This window comes from Nycticebus coucang, chromosome 12 (assembly GCF_027406575.1).
Source record: "Nycticebus coucang isolate mNycCou1 chromosome 12, mNycCou1.pri, whole genome shotgun sequence".
NCBI lineage: Eukaryota > Metazoa > Chordata > Mammalia > Primates > Lorisidae > Nycticebus > Nycticebus coucang.
Window position 1 is genome coordinate 98,583,906 of NC_069791.1, and position 27,990 is coordinate 98,611,895.

The 27,990-nt window shown below is 54.7% G+C and overlaps 2 protein-coding genes across 3 annotated transcripts; both read left to right on the forward strand.

Annotated features, from left to right (window-relative positions):
• The first annotated feature begins 10,596 nt into the window (after positions 1-10,596).
• NPW (neuropeptide W) lies at positions 10,597-11,717 on the forward strand. Its single transcript, XM_053556650.1, has 3 exons — positions 10,597-10,814; positions 10,868-11,370; positions 11,621-11,717. Exons 1-3 carry the CDS (start codon positions 10,597-10,599, stop codon positions 11,674-11,676), a joined length of 777 nt encoding a protein of 258 aa, XP_053412625.1. The 3' UTR covers positions 11,677-11,717.
• Positions 11,718-16,724: 5,007 nt separating this feature from the next.
• Positions 16,725-27,812, forward strand: NHERF2 (NHERF family PDZ scaffold protein 2). 2 transcript variants are annotated; one of them, XM_053557199.1, is made up of 7 exons: positions 16,732-17,785; positions 20,192-20,392; positions 25,205-25,363; positions 25,613-25,766; positions 25,842-25,885; positions 26,398-26,460; positions 26,664-27,812. In XM_053557199.1, the coding sequence occupies exons 1-7, from the start codon at positions 17,573-17,575 to the stop codon at positions 26,820-26,822; spliced, it is 993 nt and encodes a 330-aa protein (XP_053413174.1). In that variant the 5' UTR covers positions 16,732-17,572; the 3' UTR covers positions 26,823-27,812. The 2 variants fall into 2 exon arrangements, with proteins under 2 accessions (XP_053413175.1, XP_053413174.1); XM_053557200.1 differs by lacking the exon at positions 25,842-25,885 and having other exon boundaries at positions 16,725-17,785; positions 25,613-25,792.
• The last annotated feature ends 178 nt before the right edge of the window (positions 27,813-27,990 follow it).

Here is a 27,990-nt window from a genome sequence, read left to right on the forward strand (position 1 = left end):
TAAAATTAAAAAAGGGTGGTGCCTGTGGCTCAGTGAGTAGGATGGTGGGTTCAAACCCAGCCCCAGCCGAATTGCAACAAAAAAATAGCCTGGCGTTGTGGCAGACGCCTGTGGTCCCAGCTACTTGGGAGGCTGAGGCAAGGGAATTGCCTAAGCCCAGGAACTGGAGGTTGCTGTGAGCTGTGTGATGGCACTCTACTGAGGGCAATAAAGTGAGACTCTGTCTCTACAATAAATAAATAAATAAATAAAAATAAATTAAAAAATAAAGACATCCACCAACACAAAGAGAGCAAGATGAGGGAAGCATATAGTGAGTGAAAGATAAAAAAAAATTGGAATGAGGGCGGCACCTGTGGCTCAGTCAGTGGGGCGCCGGCCCCATGTACCGAGGGTGGCGGGTTTGAACCCGGCCCCGGCCAAACTGCAACCAAAAAATAGCCGGGCGTTGTGGCGGGCGCCTGTAGTCCCAGCTACTTGGGAGGCTCAGGCAAGAGAATCGCTTAAGCCCAGGAGTTGGAGGTTACTGTGAGCTGTGTGAGGCCACGGCACTCTACCGAGGGCCATAAAGTGAGACTCTGTCTCTACAAAAAAAAAAAAAAAAATTGGAATGACAGAAGATAAAGAAAGTGCTTCATTTTTCAGAGCATCCTAAAGATCTCTGGGAGACCTCAATGAGAAATTTCACTCACAGAACTACAAAGAGTGTACTGACACAGGGCACTGAAAACAGGAGTGCATGAAAGTCCATGCATTGAACTGGGGGACCAGCATTGTAGGGTCTTTTTCTTTTTTTTTAACAGTTTTTTTTTTTTTTTTTGTAGAGACAGAGTCTCACTTTACCGCCCTCGGTAGAGTGCCATGACGTCACAGGACTCACAGCAACCTCCAGCTCTTGGGCTTCTGCTATTCTCCTGCCTCAGCCTCCCGAGCAGCTGGGACTACAGGCGCCCGTCACAACACCCGGCTATTTCTTTGTTGCAGTTTGGCCGGGGCCGGGTTTGAACCCGCCACCCTCAGTATATGGGGCCGGCGCCCCACTCACTGAGCCACAGGCGCTGCCCTAGGGTCTTTTTCTTAAACGTAGACAGGAAGCCAAAGCTTTCCAGACTTGTTGGGAAACCCTGGAGAATGAAAAAGACAAAAACTGCCCAGCACAATGACTCAGGCCTGTAATCACAGCACCCTGGATTGCCTGAGCTCACAGGTTTGACACCAGCCAGAGCTAGAGTGAGACCCCGTCCCTAAAAAAATAGCCAGGCATTGTGGGGGGTGCCTGTAGTCCCAAGTAGTTGGGAGGCTAAGGCAAGAGGATCACTTGAGCGCAAGAGTCTGAAGTTGCTGTGAGCTGTGATGCCATGGCACTGTACTGAGGGTGGCAAAGTGAGACTCTTTCTCAAATAAAAAAAAAAAGGAAAGAAAGAAAAAGACCAAAACAAACAGATCTAGAGAGTAGAAGGAAACCTTAGAACTATTATTTGATGGCCCAGCGCCCATAGCACAGTGGTTTCGGCGCCAGCCACATACACTGAGGGTGGTAGGTTCGAACCCAGCCCCGGCCAGCTAAGCAACAATGACAATTGCAATAGAAAAATAGCTGGCTGTTGTGCCCGGCACTTGTAGTCCCAGCTACTTGGGAGGCTGAGGCAAGAGAATCGCTTAAGAGTTGGAAGTTGCTGTGAGCTGTGATGCCACAGCACTTTACTGAGGGTGACACAGTGAGACTGTCTCAAAAAAAAAAAAAAACAAAACTATATTTGATTTTCACAGAAAAGGTACTAAATGAGAATAGGATGCCTTGGACAATCACGAAGCAATCAGAAGAAAAAAGAACTCTTAGAAATTAAAAATATAATAGCATAAGTGAAGTTCGCTAGCAAGGCCTGGTGCGGTGGCTCATGCCTGTAATCCTAATATTCTGGGGGCTGAGGCAGGAGGATCACTTGAGGCCAAGAGTTTGAGACCAGCTTGAGGAAAAGCAAAGCGCTGTCTCTACTAAAAATAGACAAATTGGAGGCTGCGCATGGTGGCTCACACCTGTAATCCTACCACTCTGGGAGGCCGAGGTGGGTAGATTGCCTGAGTTCATGAGTCTGAGACCAGCCTGAGGCAGAGGGAGACCTCTGCTCTAAAAATACCCTGTGTTGTGGTGGGCACTTGTAGTCCCAGCTACTTGGGAGGCTGAGGTAAGATAGTAGCTTAAACCCAAGATCTTGAGGTTCCTGTGAGCTGTGACACCATAGCACTCTACCAAGGGCAACAGAGTGAGACCCTGTCTCAAAATAATATTAATAATAATAAATAAATAAAAGTAGAAAAATTAGCATGGTGGTGTGAGCCTATAGTTCTAGTACTTGGGAGGCTGAACCAGGTGGCGCGCTTGAGTCAGGAGTTTGAACCGAAAGACAGAAAATAAGAAGATACAAGGGTAATCCAGAAGGTGCAGTATCCAACTAATAGGAATTTTGGAGAGAACAGAAGAAATGCAGAGGAGCAAATTACCAAAGAGCTGATATGGCAATATGTGTCAGCACTAACAGACGGGTTTTCACATTGAAAGGGCCCAATTAAGAAATAAAGATCCCTACTGATAGGCTCAGCACCTGTAGCTCAGCGGCTAGGGCCCCAGCCACGTACACCAGGGCTGGCGGGTTTGAACCCAGCCCAGGCCTGCCAAAAAACAACTACAACAAAAAAATAGCCAGACGTTGTGGCAGGCACCTGTAGTCTCAGCTACTTGGGAGGCTGAGGCAAGAGAATCGCTTAAGCTCAAGAGTTTGAGGTTGCTGTGAGGTGTGATGCCATGGCACTCTACCAGGGGTGGCATAGTGAGACTCTGTCTAAAAAGAAAAAAAAAAATCCTTACTGATAGACATGGAATAACACAGCACTGGAGGAAAAGCAAAGATCCAGAAAGCTTCAGAAGGGAGAGAGTATGGAGGGAGAAGAACCTTTGAGAAGAACTAAGAATCAGAATGTCAGGCAGTGGACTTACAGTCCTTTCTGAGGGAATATGATTTCCATTCATGAAATCTGTCCCCCAGACACTCTTTTTTTTTTTTTGAGACAGTGTATCACCTTATGGCCCTCAGTAGAGTGCCTGGCATCACACAGCTCACAGCAACCTCCAACTCCTGAGCTTAAGCAATTCCCTTGCCTCAGCCTCCAGAGTAGCTAGGACTACAGGTGCCCGCCATAACACCCGGCTATTTTTTTGTTGCTGTTCGGCTGGGGCCGGGTTTGAACCCGCCACCCTCAGTATATCGGGCCGGCGCCTTACCAACTGAGCCACAGGCGCCGCCCAAGTCATATTTTCTTTCTTTTTTTTTTTTGCAGTTTTTGGCCGGGGCTGGGTTTGAACCCGCCACCTCCGGCATATGGGGCCAGCGCCCTACTCCTTTGAGCCACAGGCGCCGCCCTCAGACACACTTTCTATTAAGCATAGAGGCACTGACATAAAAAAGCACAAATTGGCTAATTATTTAGCTCCCATGGCCTCTCTAACAAGAAGCTATTGAAGGTAACGTGTTGGAAGAAGAACTGGGATTCAGTAAGTGGGGAGCTCCAACCTAAACAGAAGCCACAGGGAAGTGTGGGATGATGCCAGTGCAGTGGCTGAGAGAGGTTCTGCCCTAGAGAATGGATGTCCAGATTGAAGCCACAGGGCAGTGGCTCCTAAAGAAGATCCCTGTAGACAACATGGATTACCTTGTGTGCTTAAGGTGGTAGAAGTATCATTTTGGGGGCTCTAGCCAGGGAGGGGTAGTGGAGCCCCTTGGGAAGCTGCAATCTTTTCTCTCTTGTTCTGCGCTTTGAGCTCACAGGTATATACATATGTAACATATGTACAATTTACCAAAAGTATGTTATGCCTCTATAAAAAGACTGTCAATTTAGGCTCAGTGCCTGTAGCACTGTGGTTACAGCGCCAGCCACAACACCAAGGGTGGCGGGTTTGAGCCCAGCCCAGGCCAGCTAACCAACAATGACAACTGCAACAAAAAATGGCCAGGCGTTGTGGTGGGCACCTGTAGTCCCAGCTGCTTGGGAGGGTGAGGCAAGAGAATCGCTTGAGCCCAGGAGTTCGGGGTTGCTGTGAGCTGTGATGCCACGACACTCTACTAAGGGTGACATGGTGAGAATCTGTCTCAAAAAAAAAAAGACTGTCAATTTAGGCTCAGCACCCATAGCACAGTGGTTATGGCGCTAGCCACATACACTGAAGGTGGCAGGTTCGAATCCAGCCCTGGCCAGCTAATCAACTGCAACAAAAATATAGCCGGGCATTGTGGCAGGCACCGGTAGTCCCAGCTACTTGGGAGGCTGAGGCAAGAGAATCTCTTAAGCCCAAGAGTTGGAGGTTGCTGTGAGCTGTGACGCCACAGCTCTCTACTGAGGGCGACATAGTGAAACTCTGTCTCAAAAATAAAAAGACAATTTTAAATAATAGCAGTTAAGCTCATGGTTGAAAATATGGGGCAGTTCCTGTGGCTTAGTGGGTAGGCCGCCGACTCATACACCGAGGGTGGCAGATTCAAATCCTGCCCCGGCCAAACTGCAACAAAAAAATAGCTGGGCGTTGTGGCAGGCATCTGTAGTCCCAGCTACTCGGGAGGCTGAGGCAAGAGAATTGCTTAAACCCAAGAATTTGAGGTTGATGTGAGCTGTGACAACACAGCACTCTACCCAGGGCAATAGCTTCAGACTCTGTCTCAAAAAAAAAAAGACAAAACAGGCAGTGCCTATAGCTCAGTGGGTAGGGCACCAGCCACATACACTGAGGCTGATGGGTTCGAACCAGGCCTGAGCCAGCTAAAACAACAATGAGAACTGCAACAACAACAATAAAAAGTAGTTGGGCATTGTGGCAGGCTCCTGTAGTACCAGCTACTTGGGAGGCTGAGACAAGAGAATGACTTAAGCCCAAGAGTTTGAGGTTGCTGTGAGCTCTGATGCTATGGAACTCTACTAAGGGCAACAGAGTAAAACTGTGTCTCAAAGTAAAAAAAAAAAAAGGGCGGCTCCTGTGCCTCAGTGGGTAGGGGGCTGGCCCCATATACCGAGGGTGATGGGTTTGAACACAGCCCTGGCCAGCTAAAACAGCAGTGGCAACTGCAACAAAAATAGCCAGGAGTTGTGGCAGGCGCCTGTAGTCCCAGGTACTCTGGAGGCTGAGGCAAGAGAGTCACCCTAGCCCAAGAGCTGGAGGTTGCTGTGAGCTGTAATGCCACAGCACTCTACTGAGGGTGACAAAATGAGACTCTGCCTTAAAAAATAGACAAAACAGAGAGAGTTGCTCATTAATCTCATTCTTTTTTTTTTTTTTTTTTTGTAGTTTTTGGCCAGAGCTGGGTTTGAACCCACCACTTCTGGCATATGTGGCCGGCGCCCTACTCCTTTGAGGCACAGGTGCCACCCTCATTAATCTCATTCTTATAGGGGAGTTCTGATTCCTGTTCTGGGTCCAACCCTCTGTGCTGGGAGAAGACATGTACTGATGCTGAGCAAACATCCCCACCCATGATCAGGCCCTCTAAGCGGGACTGTCCTGTGGAGGAAATGAGAGTTGAGCCTTGGAAAGGAGTATCAGCTCTCTTATGCTATTAGGATCATCACCTCTTCTCTCGTAGAGCTTTGGGTCCAGGCCCCTGATTGGGGAGGCAAAACCTTTGTCACCACGTACCCTGGGCTGGAAGAGGACAGAACCCCTCCTCTATACCCTGAACTGAGAAACCCCAGGAACTCTGAAGGGTTCTGGATTTCCCATCTCTCACCCTGCACTGGGCCCTCCCTACCATGCCTTCTGCACACACACACCCAGCAGCCACCTCCCCACCCCTCTGTTCCCATGTGGCCTATATCCCACCCTATATCCTGATATGTATTATTTTCACCCCCTGGGTGGCAGCAATAAATAAGAAAGAGGAATCTATTGCTGGTGTTTAAACTGCAGAAAACTGTAGCACAGTAAACCTATCTTGCTATAGGGAACTCTCTTCTCTGTCCCACTTTGCATTTTTGAGGTTCATCTATGCTGCTCCTGCAGCTCTACTCCCATTTTTTTTTTTTGTAGAGACAGAGTCTCACTTTATCGCACTCAGTAGAGTGCCGTGGTGTCACACAGCTCACAGTAACCTCCAACTCCTGGACTTAGGCAATTCTCTTGCCTCAGCGTCCTGAGTAGCTGGGACTACAGGCACCCACCACAACGCCTGGCCATTTTTTTTTTTTTTTTTGTAGAGACAGAGTCTCACTGTACCGCCCTCGGGTAGAGTGCCGTGGCATCACACGGCTCACAGCAACCTCTAACTCTTGGGCTTACGCGATTCTCTTGCCTCAGCCTCCCGAGCAGCTGGAACTACAGGCGCCCGCCACAACGCCAGGCTATTTTTTGGTTGCAGTTTGGCCAGGGCTGGGCTTGAACCCGCCACCCTTGGCATATGGGGCCGGTGCCCTACTCAGTGAGCCACAGGCGCCGCCCACGCCTGGCTATTTTTTTTTTGTTGCAATTTGGCAGGGGTCAGGTTTGAACCCACCACTCTCGGTATATGGGGCCGGCACCCCACTCACTGAGCCACAGGCGCCACCCTCTACTCCCATTTTCTAATTGTCTCAGGGACCTGGTACCTAACATAGACCATAATTGAGTAGTTTCCACATTGATAAATGGGTTGCCACATAACCTCCCAGTGCCACCTCTAGGGAACATTAAGAGATCTGCACACTCCTCCCTGAGCTGAAGTATAGTCTCCCTCCACCCCAGTTTCAGGTGCACCCACGTCCCCTTGGGCAGGAACAGGAAGCAGGTGTCAGGGGACCCTGGTGCTATGTCGTGCCATGCTGCTCACCCACTGCACACTCCAGGTGGCTCTCCAAGACAAGGGGCCCCAAGGGAGCATGGCACAGGTAGTGGATAGTAGCTTTTTGCCATGGAGTTCCCTGGTCCCTGTGGTCCTCCAGACATGAAAATAGCTTCCTCTGCATCCCCTCCCCCGCCCACACACCATTAAAGTGTTTTTGCTGCCAGCTTGCAGGATTGGTCACCCTCTGGAACAGCAGTGATAGCTCCTAGCTACAACCACTTACTGAGTTCCTACTGGATGCCAGGCACAGCTCCAAGACCCTGGACTGGATTGTCAATGCCCACAAGATGAGGAAGTGGCCACTCTTCTTACCCCCGGTTTATATATATATATATTTTTTTTTTTTTTTTTTTTTGCAGTTTTTGGCCAAGGCTGAGTTTGAACCCACCACCTCTGGCATATGGGGTTGGCGCCCTACCCCTTTGAGCTACAGGCACTGCCCATACCCCCAGTTTATAAATGAGGAAACTGATGTAGAAAAGGTTGAGGCACTTATTTTCTCCCCTGTACCTACCACTGATAAGCCTGGGTCAGATTTGAACCTGGTCACCAGGCCCCAAGGTCAACTGTTGTCTGGTTCTGTATGGCCTTTTGAGGGGAGGGCTACTGCTTCTAAACCTCCCCCAGGGGCTTCCAGACCCACCAGGGCCCCTCAGGCCTCAGAAGAAGGTGCCCTCTCCCTCCCTCCTCTATCCCCTAAACCAAGGCTCTTGGGTAGGGGTCTACCTTGTATGTCTCTCCCCCCTACACACTTATCCAGCAGATGATCTGGGACAAGTCAGTTCTTCCCAAGCCTTAGTTTCCTTATGGGTAAAATGGAATCAATAATAGTCTCACATCATGACACTGTTTGCAGGTCAAAATAAGACATTTTGTGGTGATTCAAAATAAGGTCTGGGGCCTACAGGGGGTCCCATGAATGATGTGGTTGGTTCGGGAGGGAAAGTTGGATAATTTTGAGGGCTGAATTCATTCTCAAAATATGTCCCTGCTGATGGTCAGAAAAGAATGTCCTCCCTTCTGTATAGCTAAGGAAACAACAACAGACAACCTTCAAAATGGGAAAAGATATTTGCATACTATGAATCAGACTAAAGCTTGGTAACTAGGATCTATAGAGAACTCAAACTAATCAACAAAAAAGCCCCAAATAATCCCATATATCACTGTGTAAGAGAGATGAATATAGCCTTCTTTAAAGAAGACAGACAAATCAGTAACAAACATGTGAAAAAATGCTCATGGTCCCTAATCATCAGAGAAATGCAAATCAAAATTACCCTGAGATGGGCAGCGCCTGTGGCTCAGTGAGTAGGGCGCTGGCCCCATATACCAAGGGTAGCGGGTTCAAACCCGGCCCCAGCCAAACTGCAACCAAAAAATAGCCGGGTATTGTGGCGGGCGCCTGTAGTCCCAGCTGCTAGGGAGGCTGAGGCAAGAGAATCGTGTAAGCCCAAGAGCTGGAGGTTGCTGTGAGCCGTGTGACGCCATGGCACTCTACCAAGGATGGTAAAGTGAGGCTCTGTCTCTACAAAAAAAAATTACCCTGAGATATCACTTAACCTCAGTGAGAATGGCCCACATCACAATATCTCAAAGCTGCAGATGCTGGCATGGATAAGGAGACAAGGGAACACTTTTACACTGCTGGTGGGACTGCAAACTAATACAACCTTTTTGGAAGGAAATACGGAAAATCCTCAAAGAACTCAAATTAGACCTCCCATTTGATCCTGCAATCCCATTACTAGGCATCTACCTAGAAGAGAAAAAAAAATCCTTTAATCATAAGGACATTTACACTAGACTGTTGCAGCTCAATTTACAATCACTAAAATGTGGAAACAACCTAAATGCCCCCCAACCCAGAAATGGATTAACAAGCTGTGGTATATGTATACATGGAATACTCACTGTTCAGTCACTAAAAAAGATACTTACTTTACATCTTATGTATTAACCTGGATGGAGGTGAAACACATCCTTCTTAGTAAAGCATCACAAGAATAGAGAAGCAAGAATCCAATGTACTCTATTCTAATATGAAGACAGTAGATGAGCTAATATAAGGAGGGGGGTAGGGGAATGAGCAAGTAGGGAGAGGGAAGGAGGGAGGGATGGAGGTCATGGTGTATGGCACACCTCTTGAGGGTGAGACACAGTTATAAGTGGGACTTTATCTAACAAATGCAATCAATGTAACCTAATTCTCAATGAATCTCAAACAATAGAAAAAAAATTTTAAAAAGGGTTGCAACTAAGTAAGTGGGACTTTATCTAACAAAGCAGGTGTCAGGGGACCCTGGTGCTGTGTCATGGCACCCGTAGCACAGGGTTATGGTGCCAGCCACATACACTGAAGGTGGCAGGATCCACCAGCCTGGGCCAGCTAACCAACAATGACACCTGCAACAAAAAATAGTTGGGCACTGTAGTGGGTGCCTATAGTCCTAGGCACCCACTCCCTACTTGGGAGGCTGAGGCAAGAGAATCACTTCAGCCAAAGAGTTTGAGGTTGCTGTGAGCCGTGATGTCATAGCACTCTACTGAGGGTGACATAGTGAGACTCTGTCTCAAAAAAAAAAAAAAAAGGTTGCAACTAAGCAATAAAACTTTAAAATATCAGGTTAATGCTTTACAAATGTGTATTTTATTATTTTTCTTCTTTTTTTCCTTTTTATTTTGAGACTCACTTTTCTTTTTGAGTCTCACTATGTTGCCCTCTGTAGAGTACGTGGCATCACAGCTCACAGCAACCTCCAGCTCCTGGGCTCAAGCGATTCTCTTGCCTCCGCCTCCCAAGTAGCTGGGACTACAGGACCTGCCACAACACCTGGCTAATTTTTGGTTGCAGCTGTCATTGTTTGGCGGCCCGGGCTGGATTCGTACCTGCCAGCTCAGGTGTATGTGGCTGGCGCCTTAGCCACTTGAGCCACAGGTGCTGAGCCCTGGCTGTTTTTTTGTTGTAGTTGTCATTGTTGTTTGGCAGGCCAGGGCAGGGTTCCACCCCACCAGACTCGGTGTATGTGACGGGTGCCCTAACCACTGAACTATGGGCACAGAGCCTACAAATGTATATTTTAAAATAATCTTGTAAAATTTTCATTAAATGTTAATTTTCACAATAAAAAAAAAGAATGTCCTCCCAGACTCTGCCCTCTGGGAGGGGGTTGTTAAACCCAAGCAGGCACAGAGGAATGCTCCAGGGGTCTGTTCAAGTCAGGGCCATGTAGCAGACAGAGTCAGGTTGAAAAGGAGGGAAGGATGTTCTAAGCATAGACATAGAAGCAGCAAAATCACAGGCTTGAGGAGAACTGATCAGAGATGAGGCACAGAACGTGGCAGGGTCTTATCCTGACCTGCCAGGGTGGGAGGTGTGAGGAAGGCTGACCGTGTCCTGCAGGCCCCAGAGAACCATCCACCTCAGGGACCGCTAGAGGTTTCCAAGCCTCCATCCAGCTGCAGCTAGGAAATAGCTTGATCGGGAGAAGCTAGGGGTGGCAGAAGGCAGAACAGATGTGGGGCAGATTGGAGGGCTGTGTTAGGCAAGGACAAGGGGCAACCCTCAGGGGAGGAGCCGCACAGAGGGTCTTAAATGGCCCTCAGAGTCCCCCAATCAGCTCTTCGGCATCGCCCCACTGGGACTCCCACAGCTCTATGGGAGTCCCACCTGCGAGCCCCTGGCTGAGGAGCGTCCCCTCGCCCCTACCCACATCCTGGGGCTCTGAGGCTCATGGTCTCTGGATTCCCCTCCTGGCCGTTCCACTGCGGTGGAAGGTGGCGGAGCGACCCCTACGGGAAGCGGCCGCGCCCCCAGGGGAGCTTCAAAACCAACTCTAGCGGGGCTCAGCAGCCTGGGCTCCCTCTTCTCTCTCCATCCCTCCGCCTACCTGTGGAGGATCCCAGCGGTGTGGCGGGGACACGCCTGGGCGGAGCCGCCAAGCGGTTATAGTTGGGCCTGCGGGGTACCACTGCTCACCTGCTTCCAGCCCCCTGCCCTGCAGCTCTCGACGCCCCAGTTCCCCTGCGCGCCCAGACCCAGCCAAGCAGGTTTGTAGCTCGCCCCGCCGGGCGGCCGTAGACAAGAGCGCCCTGGAGCGGGGACTGAAGGCGCGGGGAGCTCCTGCGAGCCGGCCACTGCTGGCGTTGCTGCTGCTTCCGCTCCTGCTGCCGCCGCCCGCCGGCGCCTGGTACAAGCACGTGGCGAGTCCCCGCTATCACACCGTGGGCCGCGCAGCCGGCCTGCTCATGGGGCTGCGCCGCTCGCCCTACCTGTGGCGTCGCGCTCTGTCCCCAGCAGCTCGGCCCCTCGCCTGGAGTGCCCTCCCACCCGGGGCGGAAGCCCGCGATACCCTCCTGCTTCCCTCGGGGCTTCAGGAGCCGTGGGACACGAGATCTAGGAGCTCCCAGGAGGGACTCCCCGTCGTGCGTGCGTCTCGGAGCCCGCGCGGGGAGCTGGCACCCATACTGGAGCTGCTTTTGGTCCCTACTCAGCGGAGCGAACCACGTACGTGAGGGGAGGGAGGGAAGTCGGGACCGCAGCGGGAATGAGGTTGGGGGGCGTCGGGGCCGGTAGCAAGACAGACCCTACCTAGGCCCAGCCTAGCACATGTTGGGGCACCCTCCGGCCCCTCTGTCCTTCAGTCCGTGCTGAGAAGGGCCTTCCCTGCGCAGCCTCTACTCTAGTGGCCCGGGGCAGTAGCACTGGGGTTTTGGCGCATGGCCCCCTCTCCACGGACCTTCTCTGTTCTTTCTAGAGCCTTCGGAGAGACGTCTCCCGCCGAACCATGGCCGCTGCAGCAAACTGCCTTAACCAGACCCCGCCTGGCCCCAGGGTCGCCCTGAGAGCCTTCCCTACCCATGTTGATCCCGCACCTGACTCAAGAGGAGTCGCTGCAGCTTCCAGGGGCACAGCTCGCCGCTCTGGCCAGGATGGCCGTCTGGTCAATAAAAACCGCTGATTTTTGCGCCCCCGCGTGTGACCGTTTTCCTCTGCACTGTGTACTTTGCCATCTCCCTTTAGGGTGCAAACAGCCATTACTACGCCCTGGCAAATGTCAGGAGCTCACTCGCTGACCAACCCGCAGTAATCTGTATGTCCGTGGGGGTCAGAAGAGGGGAGCGAGGCAGAGACGACGCTACAGGCTGAGTCCCCTCCACAGCCAGTGCTGCACTTTCCTGTTTGTGGTGGGTCATCAGTCCTGGTCTCAGAGTCTGATGATCCCATGTGGGGGAGGAAGGGGCAAGACAGACCCTAGGCCTGGCTTCCATCCACAGAGCTGTACAGAAAAGGAAAAGCTGGACTTCTCAACCTAGCCTCCTAGGAGCACCCCAGGGTGTCCCCTCACTATGCCCTCTGGCCAGGTTTGGGTGAATGCGCCTCTTCCCACTGTGGACTCCTATGTCATCCCAGGCAGCCCACCCGACTTTTCCCCTTTCCTCTGTGTCCCAGGATTCATTTCAAACCTGGATCTCTTTGAATTCCCTCTCTCCCCTCAGCCCACGGCTTCCGTAGAGGAGGTAGTGCCCTCTTAGCCCTTCCTCATGCCAAGCCCTTCTGCGGGGAGGAGCCCATCTACAGCCCATCTTCCTTCCTCAGTAACCCCTCCACCTTGTACCCACTCTGTATTTCCAGACACTGTCTCCAGCAGCTGAGTCGACCTGCTGGGCCGTCTTGAATGCCAAAGTTCTTCCTTCCCAGTTCTTCCAGTCCTTCCCCCCTTCTGGTCTCTCTTCAATCCTCTTTAATATGGCTTGGACCTCAAAGTGCCAGAGCCACTGTATTCTGATGTCATCTTCCCTGGAGCTCTCCCTAGGCCATGTTGCAAGGTCTATTAGGGCCACCCAGCAAGGACTAGAGGAACACAGTGGTCCCAATGGTACCCTGGGGAACCAGCTCTCACACTCCTGCCCTTCTTCCCTCGCTGGTCATTCTTCTTGATCTCTCAGGTGCATCCTTCTCCCAACCCACAAATGAGAAGGCTCCTGTTTACTTCACCCATTCTATGGACCTGGACCCCTAAATTTTTTTTTGTTTGTTTGTTTTTTGCATATGGGGCCGGTGCCCTACTCCTTTGAGCCACAGGCTCCGCCCTGGACCCCTAAATTTTTTATTGCAGATTAACATGAGGGTACACACAACTAGGTTATATTGTTTGCATTTGTAAGGTAAAATCCCAGTTGTAGTTGAGTCCGTCACCCAGGAAGTGTACAGTGTACCATATACCTGTACTGAACTCCTAAATGTATTTACCTTGAGTCCACCCAGCCCTTTCCCAGGATCTGTACTGGAGGAAGAAGTAGCCACAGATGTCTTTGGTGGACCTGTTTTCCCTTTGAGCTCACTCTTCCCCAGCTCCTGCCCTGCTCTTCACAGAACCTAACTTTTAGGAACATGGATGTCTGATCTTGTTACCCCCAAATGCACAATGTCTCAAGTGCTTCCCACCGTCTATAGGACAGTATCTGTACCCTCAGGCTGGGCCACAGGGCTGACCCTGTCTCCCTCTTCCTCTCACTGCCCCTCCCTTCCCCTCTGTCCTCTCCCAGCTTGTAGGATCCCTGGGTAGATTCCAGAAGAGCCCAGGTGAACACACACCCTATTGCCCTCTCCTCATGCTGTCCTAGCCCCAAGGCCTTCCCTTACTCCAGCTGAGGGACATAAAGCTCTGTTTCCCCAGTGCTTGCCATCACCTGGTGCCAACTGGTCCTCAAATGTTTGGTCACAAGTGCTGGGTCACTTTGTGAAGGACCTAGATTTCATGGTGTTGGTAGGTACCCAGAGAGGTTAGTGCCAGGTCCAAGATAGGGGGAGCCAAGTAGGGGCTCGGTAGCCAAGTAGGGGCTCAGTAGGCCCAGGCTTCTCTTCTCGGCCTACCACCCTCCCATGCCCCTAGGATGCCAGTCTCACCCCAATCCCTTCTGGCAAGACTGGTTAGGGTCGAAGGCAACCCCTTGGACCACGCAACCCCACCGATTCCTGCCAGGTGGCGCTGCGGGGCAGCTGTTCCGGGCGACAGCTACCTACGGGCGCCTCCAGCTCTGGGCGGAGCTGGGAGCGAGTGGTAGGCGTGGTGCGCTGTGCGGAGGGGCCCTGCGGGCCGCCGGGCAGACACCCCGTTTTCCGCGGCAGGTTTCCTTCCCTCCACCCTCTTCGATCCTGGTCTTCGCCATTTCTCCCCTTCCATCCCGCTCAAGTCTCTGGGTCTCGGTTTCTTCTCTTCTTCCGTCGCGCTGGTGCCGCCTTCTCGTTTCGAGCTTTAAAGAGACAAGGTGCAGTCAGAGGGAGGGGGCCTTCAGGAGGTCTGGTTATGCTCATGAGGCCATTAACGCTCTGAAGGAGGCAGCGCCTGTCTGGGAAGCTCTTGACCATTAATGGGGCCTCAGACTAGCTGTTCCAACCTAAGACAGGGCCCAGGCCTCTGTCCATGGCCACATCCCATTTTTGTCCGTTTCTGAAGCCTTGCAGGAGGGATGCAGGTTCAATGCCCAAAGGAAAGCCCCTTGCTGCACCTGGAGCCCAAGTGCAATCCCCATCCAGGTGGACCCTCCTACAGCCCAGAGGAGGGAAAGACTGAAGACTGCTCTCTCTCTCTGTCGCAGAGGTGACTCACGCCTGGGTACCAAGTTGGCAGGGGTGCCTTTAGGGATGGCGTGGATGCCGGGAATCTTCCAGGCCTTTGGTTGCTCCTGACTTGCCCACCAACCTCCAACTCCTGGGCTTAGGCAATTCTCTTGTCTCAGCCTCCTGAGTAGCTGGGACTACTGGAGCCCGCCACAACACCCAGCTATTTTGTTGTTGTTGTTGCAGTTTGGCTGGGGGCCAGGTTGGAACCCGCCACCCTCGGTATATGGGGCCTGCGCCCTACCCACTGAGCCACAGGTGCTGCCCCTCTATCCCATTCTTTTTTTTTTTTTTTTCAATTCTTTTTTATTTTTGGTTTTTGGCCGGGGCTAGGTTTGAACCTGCCACCTCCGGCATATGGGACCGGCGCCCTACTCCTTGAGCCACAGGCACCGCCCCCTCTATCCCATTCTTAAGAGACTCCAGGCAGCTTAAAGCTCCAAACATTTCTCAAGTCCCCACCACGAAGCCTTTGCTTCCTTCTCTGTCTCCACACCTCTGTCACAGGCCCTGTTATGCCCAAGATCAGCCTCAGAGCCAGGCCTTGGAGGGTTTGCCCATGACAGCATCGGTCACCCTTCCCTACCTGGTACTCTAGTCCTCCATGCACACTCTGGCCTCTCTCACTGATCCTGCTACCACCTGAAACTGTTACCTCTGCTCTTCTCTAGGGGCCTTTATTTTGTTCCTATTACCTACTTTGTTAGGTGCCCACTTCATTTGCTACCCATCTTTGTTGCCTTTCTTACTCTGTGACCTTTCTTGGTACTCCTTCTTTTTGTTTGTTTAAAATTTTTTGTTTTAGGAAGTCCTTTGTTACTCTGTAACTGCAGTGTCCTTTGCACTAGTTCTTTGATTCTTCCCCCCTAGCTGTGACCTCATGTCCCTGGCTACCTTCCTTCCATCAGTGGTGTTCTCCATCCTGTCTTCAGTCACAGGCAGGAAGATGCAGCTGAGTCCCTGGCTGCTGAAGGCTGATGAGGATCCAAGGCTAATGAAGAGAGTGCCCTAAAGAGTGGGTGAGGAGTTCTTCTGCAAGCCCCCTGATGGAGACCTGCCCCCTCCCCAATCTGGGGCTTTCCCATCCAGCCACTTCCCTGGACTCCGATATGCCCACAGAGCTACAGGCTAGGGGGTGGGCACAATGACTCATGCCTGTAATCCTAGCACTCTGAGAGGCTGAGGCAGATGGATTGCCTGAGCTCAGGAGTTCAAGACCAGCCTAAGAAAGAGCAAAACCCTATCTCTAAACAAAGAGAAATGTTTGGCATTGTGGTGGGCCTCTGTAGTCCCAGCCACTCAGGAGGCTGAGGTAAGAGAATTGCTTGAGCCCAAGAGTTTGAGGTTGCTATGAGCTATGATGCCATCGCACTCAACCGCAGGGTGACTGAGTGAGACTCTTGTCTCACAAAAGAATAAAATAAAATAAAAAAGCTACAGGCTGGCAGCTTTGGGGTGGGCCTAGTTGCTGTGTGATGACCCCTAAGCCCCACCTGAATGTGGTGTGTGGAGTACAGGATGGGGGACACTTGTCCACACCCATCCTCAAAGTTTCCAAGGGCAGCAGCACCAGGCTGGGTACAGACAGGCATCCCCTCTGGACAGTCAGACAGACAGTAGAGGTGGCCAGCCAGGCTGAAGCCTATGGCAGCCTTCACCGAGAATTGCAGAGGTACGGGTGGTGGAGCAGCCATTCAGCCTCAGCCTAAGTGGCTTTTAGGGCTAGCTGATGGGGTGTGGGCACCCAGGGGAGCCACAGCCCAGGAGGCTGCCCAGAGGCAGGCCCTGCTCTTAGGTGGGGGCTGGGGAGCCCAGGCCAAGGGCACTGGAGAGAGGAGAGGAAGAGGGGAAGACTGAGCCAAGCCTGCTTCTCCCATCCACATGGGGAATTGTCTGGGCTGGCAGGGCCTGATCCCTAGGAACCAGGTATGTGCAGGGGGCCTGGCTAGGCTGGGGAGGGGTAGATGGTACCTGGGACTGGGCCATCTTCCTGTATTTGAGACCAAGAAAGAGCTTCACAGCCAGGAGTTTAGACTCCAAATCTCACAGCTTTGGGCCTCTTCCCTCTCCAGACCTCAGCTTCCTGATCTGTAACATGGCCTGGGTGCCCTAAGTTCCAGGTAAAATGCACTCAGAGAGGCACAGCAGTGCACAGTGATTCTCCTTTGTGATTATTATTGTCCAGCTGGGGAAGAGGAGACACTCATGCTTGGGTAGGTGGGAAGGTTGAGGGCGGGAGAGGGGAGACCTGTAGGTCCTGCTTCATGTGGTATAGCTCTTGAGTGCACTGACCACTGCCCCTACCTCAGTGACCAAAGTCCTCAGGGCAGTTCATTCCAGGTCAGGAGGAGGCAGCAAAGACTTCAGATAGTCCAAACATTCCCTGAGAAGGACAGGGAGTCACCCAGTCACTAGCCTCCAGGATCCAGGGAGAGGCTGCTTCATGCCACTTTTAAACCCCCCCCCCCTTTTCCTTCCTGGGACTGCACTAGGCTGGGCAGCTTTGGCTGCAGGCGGGATCCAGATACAGGGACAGCAGAGTGGGAGCAGGCAGGGGGAGTGAAGGGGTGCAGCAAGGGCTTCTTGAGGAGGGTGGGGAGGGCTGGTACCGTTGTTCTTACATTGAGGTACCTGTGTGGGGTCCCTTGGCCTGGGGACCCTTTCTCTAAACTTCCCCCACCTCAAGAACCTGCCTCCTTGCCACGCACGGACCCGGTAGGTGTCCAATAAATGTGCCTGGAATAGAAAGAACAGGCGCTGAAGCCAAGGAGGCTACCCAGAGTAGGGGCGAGGCAGAGGGGGTCCCAGTGGCAGAGTCCTTGCACAGACCCCTCAACCGGCGATCACCGAGGCAGGGGCCGGCCGAGCTGGCTTGGGCGCGGGGCGGGGGCTGCCAGGCGGCGTGGGCGGGGAAAGGGCGGGCGCGGGGGCGGTGCCCCAGCCGAGCCCCAGTCTGAGCCCAAGGCGACGCAAGCCGAGCGGGAGCCGGAGGCTGCCGAGGGTCCCTGCGTCGCCGCCTCCGCGCCGCCCCTTTGCCCCTGCCTGCGGTTGCCAACCCGCAGCCGGCTGGTGGGCAGCGGGCGCCATGGCCGCGCCAGAGCCGCTGCGGCCGCGCCTGTGCCTCCTGGTGCGCGGTGAGCAGGGCTACGGTTTCCACCTGCACGGCGAGAAGGGCCGTCGTGGGCAGTTCATCCGGCGCGTGGAGCCGGGCTCCCCAGCCGAGGCGGCCGCGCTGCGCGCCGGAGACCGCCTGGTTGAGGTCAACGGTGTCAACGTAGAGGGCGAGACGCACCACCAGGTGGGTGCCTGCCCCGCCCCGGCCCTCTCCTGGGAGCGTGTCCCTGGTGGGCCCGACGGGGATGGCATCTGGGCCTGCGGGGGCTCCTAGGGGACGATGGGGACGTGGCCCGGAGGCAGTGGCCGCCAGCCTCCTTCCTAGTCCCCCCACAGGAAGCTCAGTCCTGTCCCGGGGGTGGAGGGGGATTCTGGCAGGGAGGGGCCCGCAGTGCGGTTGCCCTGGCTCTGGGCCTTCAATGTGCCACGCGCGAGGGTGTTGGGCAAATTGGGATGTCACCATGCAGGTGGAGACCTGGGGGCCGTTCTGTGTGCGTACATGCATGCGTGTGCACACATTCATGTGTGGGCAGGTCCCTCTGGGGTTATGTGTGTACACACATCTTCCCATGTGTTCCCAGAATGGGGTCACAGTAAAGCATCTATGTGTGTCTGCATCTGTGTTTGTGCTGGACTGTGTACATTGAGTGTACAGGGCTGCACACCTGTGTGTGTGTGGGAGGGTGGGATCTGAAATGCTGGATGCAGAGAAGCTGGGCAGTGTGTGTGTGTGTGTGTGTGTGTGTGTGTGTTGGGGGTATGCTTATTCAAGCCTGTGTGTCTGCATGCCTGCCTATGAGTACTCTTCACTGTGTATCCGGGTTAGGTGTGTCTGGGTCCAGTGGGAGCTGGCCACTGGTGGCAGTACATTTCTTAGCTCCTCCTCAGAGGCTACTTAGTACAGCAGGGGTCACTGCCAAAGTACCTGCCTCCTGCTGTTGGACAGATGGAAGGCAAGGAAGAGCAGGCTGTCTTCTGAGGATTGGCTCACCTGAGATCCTGGTTGGGGCTTAATCCTCCCTACACTCCTACTCTGAGTCTTCTGGGTCCCTCACAGCACCAGTGAATCTGTGACCTGTCTGCATGACCAGTTTTGGGGCAGGCTAGGCTAGGCTAGGAGCTGAACCCCTATTCCATAGTGGGGGCCTTACTTGTTCTTCTGTCTGCCATCCTTCTGCCCTTCACCCAGATTATTGATTGGATAGGCTGTATGCTGAAGAAGGGTGGGGGTCAGGACTAGAGGCTGTGGTCTGGTAGGCTGGGCCAAGGGCTGGCACAGTTGGCGCCCAGCCTCTGTTTAATAGTCTCTGCCCCCCTTGCCCTAATAACGCCTGCGTAGGGGGCGCCTGTGGCTCAGTGGGTAGGGTGACAGCCCCATATACCAAGGGTGGCAGGTTCAGCCCCAGCCAAACTGCAACAAAAAAATAGCCAGCTGTTGTGGTGGGCGCCTGTAGTCTCAGCTACTCAGGAGGCTGAGGCAAGAGAATTGCCTAAGCCAAAGAGTTGGAGATTGCTGTGAGCTGTGTGACACCGCAGCACTCTACCCAGGGCGATAAAATGAGAGTCTTGTCTCTACAAAAAATAAAAATAAAAAATAATAATAATAAAATAACGCCTGCATATCCAAGGCCCCGGGGTACTGGTCTCTGAGAGCTTCACACACAGAACCATGTCAGACCTACCCTCTATCCCAGGAAGGCAGGAGTGCAATTGTGACCCCTATTTGACAGATGAGTAAAGTGATACTCAGAGATTTGGGGGGACTTGTCTGGGTCACATAGGAAGCGGCAGGGGGCTAGGTTCCTCCTGCCCTTCTCTGGGTCATGGAGAGAGAGGAGGGACAGAGAAGGGCCTGTGTGTTGACACCTGCTGAGCCCATCAGCTGGTGGGAGTCCCGTCACCCTTTCTTCCCTACTGCCCAATGGTACTGTTCCTCTCCCTGTGAGCATGCTGGCCTCCTGCCTGCTCCAGACGGTTCACAAGCACCTGCACAGACGCACAGATGGCCAACACACTGCAGCTGTGCCACAGGTGGACCTGCCCCTCCCCCTCACTGGCTGGATCTGAATGCTGCTTCTGGGGCTGGGGTTTAGACTCCCACACTGCACCAACAAGAAAGACCCAGAAAGACACACTCACCCTCAAACCCAGACTGAGAGACAGACTCCAAAACAGATGGATGCATGTGAGCAAAAGCACACACACATGCAGATGCACATACATTCTGAAAGCCTGCAGTTTAGCGGTGCACCATCTTCGTCATTTTCAGGCAGACTGACTCATCTAGCTGGCTGCACCTTGCAGTCCTTTCCCCGGCCCTCCTGGGGAAGACCCTGAGCTGAGGGCAAGGCCCTGGAGGACCCTGAAGCCTGTGCAGCCTGGGCCCCAGTGTTAGGGCCTGGAGCAGAGGGAGGGAGCGCTGGAGCTGGGGGCAAGGGGTGGTGCCAGCAAGCCTTTCAGTCCAGCCGCCCACCTGGTAGTCTAGTTGCCTGCCCATGCCCAGGCCAGCCCAGAGTGGTGCCACTGCCTATGGGTTACCCAGGGTGTCAGCCTCTGACCTGCTCTTGCCCCCTGCCCCTGCTCCTCCCAGGTGGTGCAAAGGATCAGGGCTGTGGAGGGGCAGACGCAGCTGCTGGTGGTGGATAAGGACACCGATGAGGAGCTGCACCGACGACAGCTGACCTGCACTGAGGAGATGGCCCAGCGTGGGCTCCCGCCTGTGCATGACCCCTGGGAGCCCAAGTCAGACTGGTCGCGTATGGGCAGCGTTGGCTCTGATGCTGGCAAGAAGGTATGGCAGACTCCACCCACAGGGACCACCAAGCCCCTCCCAGAGCCACTGTCTCAGTCTCCTGACAACAGTCTTTGACTCTGGTCACCTCCAGAAGTCTCTATCTTTTCTGCCTCTTGGGCTCCCTTCTCTGCCCCAGTGACTACCATCTGTGTTCCTGGTGACTGCCCTCTTGGCCACTGGAGGCCATGCTTTCCTCCCTCACTTCTAAACCAGTGGGGACAGAGCAGCCTGGCCTGTGCCTCTTATCTGGGATACTCAAAGGCCACCTGGCCCAGGGAGGGGTCATTCCGACAGGCTATATTCCCTTCCTCCTGCCCGGTGAGTGAGGAACCCTGGCAGGAGTTGCTGGGACATTCCAGGTCTGGGTGTGCCCAGCCTTGTGCATGTCTGTCTGTCTGGGGAGTTTGAGAGTGCTGTGAAGGCTGTGGATAGGGCTGGCCCCTATAGGCAGAAGGCAGCATTGTGGCTGATGAGTTGATGGGACACTCTGAGCTGGGCCCAGCGTGGGGGTGGGCTGGGTCAGCTATGTGCTGGTCTCTGCAGCCTGTTACCCCTCAGGCTGCTGGGTCCTGGCAGGCCTCACAGGAGCTTCTGGGGCAAGCCCAACAAATGCCTCCCATTTGTTGTTTCTCCTTGGCCCCTGCTGGGTAGCACCTTTCTCTTGCTTCCAGCTCCTCCACCCCAGGCCAGGAGACCTGGAAGAGAACAGGGAAGGGCCTGTTCATGTCTTTCTGGGTAGCCAGGCCTGGGAGGCAATGTACCTCAAGGCCATGAAGAAAACCCTGAGGGTGTTGTTTTTGCCTTCTTGAAAGCCCGGATGTTATTGTCACTCATTCCCTCTGCCCTTTTCTTCTTTTTTTTAAAAAAGTCCTTTAGAGGATTTGCATTCAGTGGCAGGAGGTAGCGGCGGTGTCTGATCCGAAGCAGGGGATCTTGACTCTTCCATTTCCCTTTCTCATGTTTCCCCCTTGAGCTGGCTGTACCTGTGAAATGAGCCTCATGGGGCCTGTCTTAGTGGGGACATGGCATTCCTGGTGGGAAACCCAGCCTGGGAATGGGAACCTATGGGACACTTTTTGTTCCCTGGCACTCAAGGGCAGGCCATGAGAGTAGTCAGGGCTGTTCCCTTGGACTGTTGGCACTGTGAGAGGCACACGGTCCCAGGTTCCCTTCCCCCAAGCTAAGGTCGGAGCTCCCTCTTTCCTGGGTACCCAGTCCCACTCCCAGGAGGAAGCCCCCCTCCCTCAGGCATTTGTCCATTGATTTAGACACAAATGGCCAAGTTCACCTTCCGGTGGAAAAATCCGCCCTCTGGCCATGTCTGGAGGGTGGGGTGGTTGAGGCATCTTGGGTGGGACCTTCCCCCCTCTCTGCTATTTCAGGCTCTGGGGGGCTGCAGGAAGCCCCTGGGAGGGGCTTCCTCTGGGCATATTTTTAGAGAAACAAAGAGGGGCCCTGCTGGCAGGTCCCTTTGTGGACAAGGCCAGCCTGGGGACAGGGACTCCAGGAGCTCCGAGGGACAGGCTCTCTCCCTCTCCTGGCCAGACACCTGATGTTTCATTAACTGAGCTCACAGCAGCAGAAGGGGAACTGGGCCTCATCTGACCCCCACAAACTGGGCTTGCCACCACCCACCTGAGGCGGCCTGTGTGTATGGGAGGCACTGCTTACCCTCCAGGTGTGCTGTGACAAGGTGTTGGTGGCCAAGGAACGGAAACCTGATGTGTGTGGTTTTGCTTTGGTGTGGGATAGAGAGCTGGGGACCCCATGAGTGTAAGGGCCACTCTTGCCCCTCTGTCCAAGCTGGGGACAGGGAGGTGAGGCAGGGGAGGACACTGATGTGGTCATTCCTCCATTGGGGGCCATGAAGGCCTAGTCATTTGTGACTCAGCCCTGGGCTGCACCAGGCTGGGGGTGGCTGCAGCTGTATGCAGCTGATGCTAGCAGTGATGCCAAGAAGCTAGTGGTGCCAGGGCCATGGGGGCGGTGACAGACCCTGGGCGCTTTTGCCTCTTTGCCCCCAACCTGTGCCCTCACCCTTGTCTGAAGGGTGGGCCTTGGGTGCTGAAGGTTGAGTGAGGGGTGACAGGGTCTGCAAGAGGCAAGCATGCAGCATAGAACATGGTGCTCCTATGAGCTACAGCAGGATGGTCTTATGTTCTGAGACCGGGGTCCCCTCCCTTGCCTCCTGTCTCCCCACCCCTTGGTCTTGGAGCAGGGCAGGACCTTCTATCAGTTTCCTTCCTTCCTTTCTTGGGACGGAAACTTAGCTGCATAGGGGGCGCCAGGCTGGAGCCTCCACAGGGGAGTGGGCTCAGTCACTATCCTGCTCCCCAAAGTGACTCAGTGCCCATGTCTCCACCCATCCCCGGGGAGCCTGAGCCACAGTAGGAGGTAGATAAGTGGGGTGGCAGCTTGGGCTGGCCAGAGAACTCAGGCTGGACACCTGCTGCCTGCCACCCCTGTCATGGCCCGCTCTGGGAGTGCTATGCCGCCTGCCCCAACCCCAGGAGCCCCTCCACGGAGCCTCCACCAGGGGCTTGTGCAGGTTAGGTGGGGCAGGGTGGGGGTGTGGGCCTAGAAGTGGGTTTAGCCCTCTAGGGAATGGAGAAGGGACTTGAGGACCTTGATGTGAACAGGCTGGACCCCAAAGCAACAATGAAGGCCTTTTTCTACCAGGGCTGGTGAGTCACCATCTGTGGGGGAGCCCTATGCCTGCCTCTTTGTCTGGTCACAGGCATGGCTGGGGGACAGGGCTTGCCCAGCTTTGTTGCTGTGGGGCTGCCCAGCAGGGAGCCCGTGGGAGCCAGAGGGCCTGGTAGGAGGAGGCAGGAAGTGTGCACTGAGCCAGGGCAAGGAGGAGGAATCTGAGCAATGCATCCCTCCCGCCACTCCTCACAGCTCTCTGGGCTTTTCTGCTGCCCCCTAGTACCTCCCACTTTGCTCATGGGCTGCCAGCACCCTTCTGCCCCCTTGCATTGCAGCCCTTCCACTTGAGGGCCTGGCGTTAAGTTCTGGTACCCCCTGGCCCCTGCTCTAAAAACGGGTGTAGTCTAGACGTTCGGAGGAAGCTCTCAGCTTGTACAGTGGGAGAGTAACACCTGGTTGTTCTGGATTGAGGTATAGGGAAAGCCAGAATGACCCGGAGAACACAGGTGGAGTTTCAGCCTGCCCTTGTGGCTCCAGATTCATGTCAGATCCTGCTTCCTATTTGGGGACCTGGAAAGATACTCCCCTGCAGGCTGCTATGCAGGCCTGGGAAGCGTCTCTAGGGACAGCACTTTGGGGCCACTCCTCCACATCTGTGGGTGACTATATGACCGTATGTTCATGACATGTTTGAACATCTTATCTCTGTGACCACATCATGTACACTGCAACCTGGGCCAGGGCCTGAGCCAGGGAAGCCCATGCCACATAGTTATCTCTGTCTCTGGGTTCTTCTCTGCTCCTTCACTCCTCCCAGGCAGTCTCTGTGCAGTGAAACCCTGGAGATCTGGGGGTCTGGCACCCTCCAGCTCAGCTCATGCTACTCAGCCGAGTCCCCGCAGTTCTTAAAATATTGAGGCCAGACAGGCAGCAGGAGACCTCCAGGCTGGGTGTCTAGCCAGGCTAAACAGGGAGAGGGTGCTCCAGACTGATGTGAAGGTCCCTGCCCTGGGGAGGAAGACACCCTTGCTACCATGGCAGGGCAGCTGCCCACTGACACTGGCCATTCCCAGTCTGATTTGGGGTTTGGAGTGAGCTTGAAGGCCAGGTGGCTGAAGTGGTCAGAATTGGTCTAGGCTGCAGGGCGGCATATGCCCAAGGCCTAGAGACCTCCCCTGAGATCTGAAAGACTCCCTCAGTGTCATCCCAGCCCTAACCTGGCCCATAGTCTTTCAGGACATGCAGGGAGGTGGCCCACAATTTCCTCTACTCACACCCTCAAGCACTGAGCACTCCCAGGAAACCTGAGCTGCCATCTACCCGCTCACTCTGGCCACCGCCATGTTTAATTGAGCACCAGCAGCCGCTGGCCATCCACCGCTGCAGTCACTGCCTGGCCCTGGCTGGGTGGGGGTCACTGGGCCTGGCCTTGCCTGCACAGCTCCCAGGTCTAGAGCCCTACGGCAGGATGCCAGAGGTAAAGTGAGGAAGGCCCCTGGGGTGTGTGGGGGGGCCCACAGGGCACCAGGAGGCTGTCTGTGCCCAGGCTGGACTGAGCAGGGAGGCCTCAGCCTTCTCACTGGGCTTCTGCCCCAGCTCCTTCTTTCTAGGCCTGTGGGGGTGGGGTAGCACAATTTTTTGCTGGAATGTGAAAGCAAACACAGCCGCCACCGCAGCTAACCTCACAAGGCTTTTGGAGAGAAAACAAAACTGCCGGGCCTGGGAACAACCAGCCACGAGATTGAGCTTTGGGAAGGGGCACAGGCAGGGCCCTGGGGCCAGCCATCCCATCCTGGGGACTGACGGGAGGCAGCACATCCCACCTGGCCTCTTCCTACAATCCGGCCTGCATGCAGCCCTGCCCTTGAGCCAAGAGAACCCTCCCTGCCACCCTGTAAGGCAGCTGGTCCCAGTAGGAGATGTTTTCAGGTTTAGAAACAGGCTTTGCTCAGGATCCCACAGTGGGGCTCAGGAAAGGGCAGTCCTCCCCAGGGGCCAGTACCATGTTGTCACAGAGATCTGGGACCTGCCCTAGGGGTATGATGCTGAGGGGACAGTTTGGGGCAGTGGCTCCTTCATGGTGCTTCTGGGGTTGGGAGGCTGGAGCCCAAGCCTGAGCCCAGCCCTATATGCGTACATGATGTCAATGGCCCCCCACAGGAGCTGCGCCCTAGGCTCTGCCATCTGCGAAAGGGACCTCAGGGCTATGGGTTCAACCTGCACAGTGACAAGTCCCGGCCTGGCCAATATATACGCTCTGTGGATCCAGGCTCACCTGCTGCCCATTCTGGCCTCCGTGCTCAGGACCGACTCATTGAGGTACCCTGGTCACTGCGGCTTCAGGGGTGTGTGCTCATGTCTGGGCCCTTGTCTATGTGTGTGTGTATCTGTGTCTGGGCCCTGGGTCCTTGCTGAGAGGAGGGGAGACACTGGGAACCTGAGCTGGCACTCCTCTTGCTGCCTTGGCTGGTGGTAGCTTTGATGAATATTTGATACCACACCTGGCCAGGTGGTATGAGGGGCTGGCTGGGCCCTTGGGTAGTGCTGACCCCTTGTTGGTGGCGGCAGGTGAATGGGCAGAATGTAGAGGGGCTACGCCATGCCGAGGTGGTTGCCAGCATCAAGGCACAGGAGGACGAGGCCCAGCTGCTGGTGGTAGACCCTGAGACGGACAAGCATTTCAAGCGGCTTCGGGTCACACCTACCTCAGAGCATGTGGAAGGTGGGCATGGCCCCAGGGGCACAGAGGTGGGTGCTGTGGGGGTCCTTACCTGCCACTGACACACTATCCCCACAGGTCCACTGCCGTCACTAGTCACCAATGGGACCAGCCCTGCCCAGGTGAGAGGGTGGGCCCAGGAGAACTTGGGGGCACATCTGGGGGTCTCCAGGCCTGCTGGAGGCTCCCTTTCCCCCTGGAAACCCCTGTCCTTGAGTAGGTGAAGATGTGAGCCCTATCTCTGGGCTTTTCTGTCCACTGTGGATCCCAACTTGGGTCAGCACAGAGTACATGGGGTCAGAGCTGCAACCCACTGTCCCCCTTCAGGCTCTGTATCCTTAGAGACCCCTGGCCTCACCCTGGGCATTGCTCATGTGGGCACTTCCTTCACCCAGGCCGCCCCACTGTGCTGTGAGCTGGCCATGGTCAAAGCCACCTGTCTGGTCACTGCTTGGTGCCCAGCTAAACCTAGAGCACACTAGAGATGTCCTGCCTGTCACTGAGAGGAGGATCACATGCTGCTGAGCCATGTGTGCACATATGCATGCGTGCGTGCATGTGTGCAAATGTATCTGTGCAGCAGTGGTTCCCTGGGCGAGGATCCTGAAGCCACAACTTGCCCTTGGTTTCCCAGTTCAATGGTGACTCAGCGTGCTCATCCCGAAGTGACCTGCCTGGCTTGGACAAGGATGCTGAGGTACCTGGGTGCCTTCCCTTCCACTGCTAAGCTCACACACAGGGGTACAAGAGGCCTTGGGGTCGGTGTTTGAGAGCACATCAGCCTGTGCAGTGGGGCCACCACCAGGTGGCCTCCAGTGCAGATTCCCCGCAAGGGCCACCTGCTGGGAGTGTGGTTCTAGGGCTCATTCTTGGCACCCCATCTACTTTGCCCACCCTCAGGATGGCAGTGCCTGGAAGCGAGACCCCTTCCAGGAGAGTGGTCTTCACCTGAGCCCCACAGCAGCTGAGGCCAAGGAGAAGGCTCGAGCCACACGCATCAACAAGAGGGCACCACAGATGGACTGGAACCGCAAGCGTGAGATCTTCAGCAACTTCTGAGTCCTCCCTGGCTGTTCACTGGGCCCCACCCAGAGTCCCCCAAGCATCACTGTGCTGGAGGGTGGTCCCACCACCTCCCAGAAACCAACCTGTGCCCCAGTAAGCCCTCATCCTGCCCCTGCCTGCTGGGTGCTGGGGGCCTGTTGCAGCAAGATGGGGAGAGAGAGAGAGGAAGAAAGATGGGAAGAGGGAGGGAAGAAGAGAGAGAGGAAGAGGGGGGGTGGGAGAGAGGGGAAGAGGGAGGCAGAGAGAGGGGTGTGGGGGTGAGCAGAGTGGTGACCTGTGGGTTGAGAGCCTCTGCTCCTCTGCCCCAGGCCTGCTGACTGAAAGGAATTTATTTTTGTTTTTTTTCCAAAAAAACTCTAGCTCCACACATGTTTCTACTTAATACCAGAGTCCTTCTCCCCCACCCCCTTTGGGACACTCTCTAAATAATTGCAATAAAACAAATCCTTCTCTGCAAACCATTTCCTGCCCCAGCCCTGGCAGCAATTATCCTGAATGGGAGTCCTAGAGACTTTCAGGGGACTGAGTGAACTGGGGCTCCTGCACTGCTCCTGAGGATTTTGGGGTAAGGCCAGGGAGGCAGAATGTGGCTTCAGGAACTCCCCTGCCCTCCCTGATGTGGGGATCACTAGGCTAGCCCCCCAGCTACCCCATGCTGCCTCTCACCCTGAGGGGCCAGAGGATAGAGGTCTCACACCTCCAAGAAAGGCGGCTTCTGGACAGGCCCTTTGTTCTGCAAGGCAGCTCTTGGCCTGGGGAGTGTGGGTTTGCAAGGGCTGGCCTCCAGGAACGCCCCTAGGCTTCTGGGCTCAGCCCCTGGCTGGCAGCTGCCTGGCATCCCCCTAGCCCCACCCCATGGTCACTCTGTTGATTGTGTCCTTTCCTCCTTTGCCCTGAATCTCTGAACCCACTGACCGGCACTGCTGTCTGCCTTGTAAGCCATAGCGCATGCGCGCCCTCAGAATAAATAGGCCTTGCCGCCGACTTTGGTGCCTCTGTCTTTTCTAAGCCTTCAGTCTGGAGATGGGGCAGTGGAGCAATGAGGCCCATTCTGGGGGAGCCCAAGACAGGAGGCTATAGCAGGCAGCCCCTTCTTGCCTTCAGCTGCTGGAAAGCAGCCTCATCCTGAAGTCCCCTTGCCCTATCTGACATCCATCTGCTC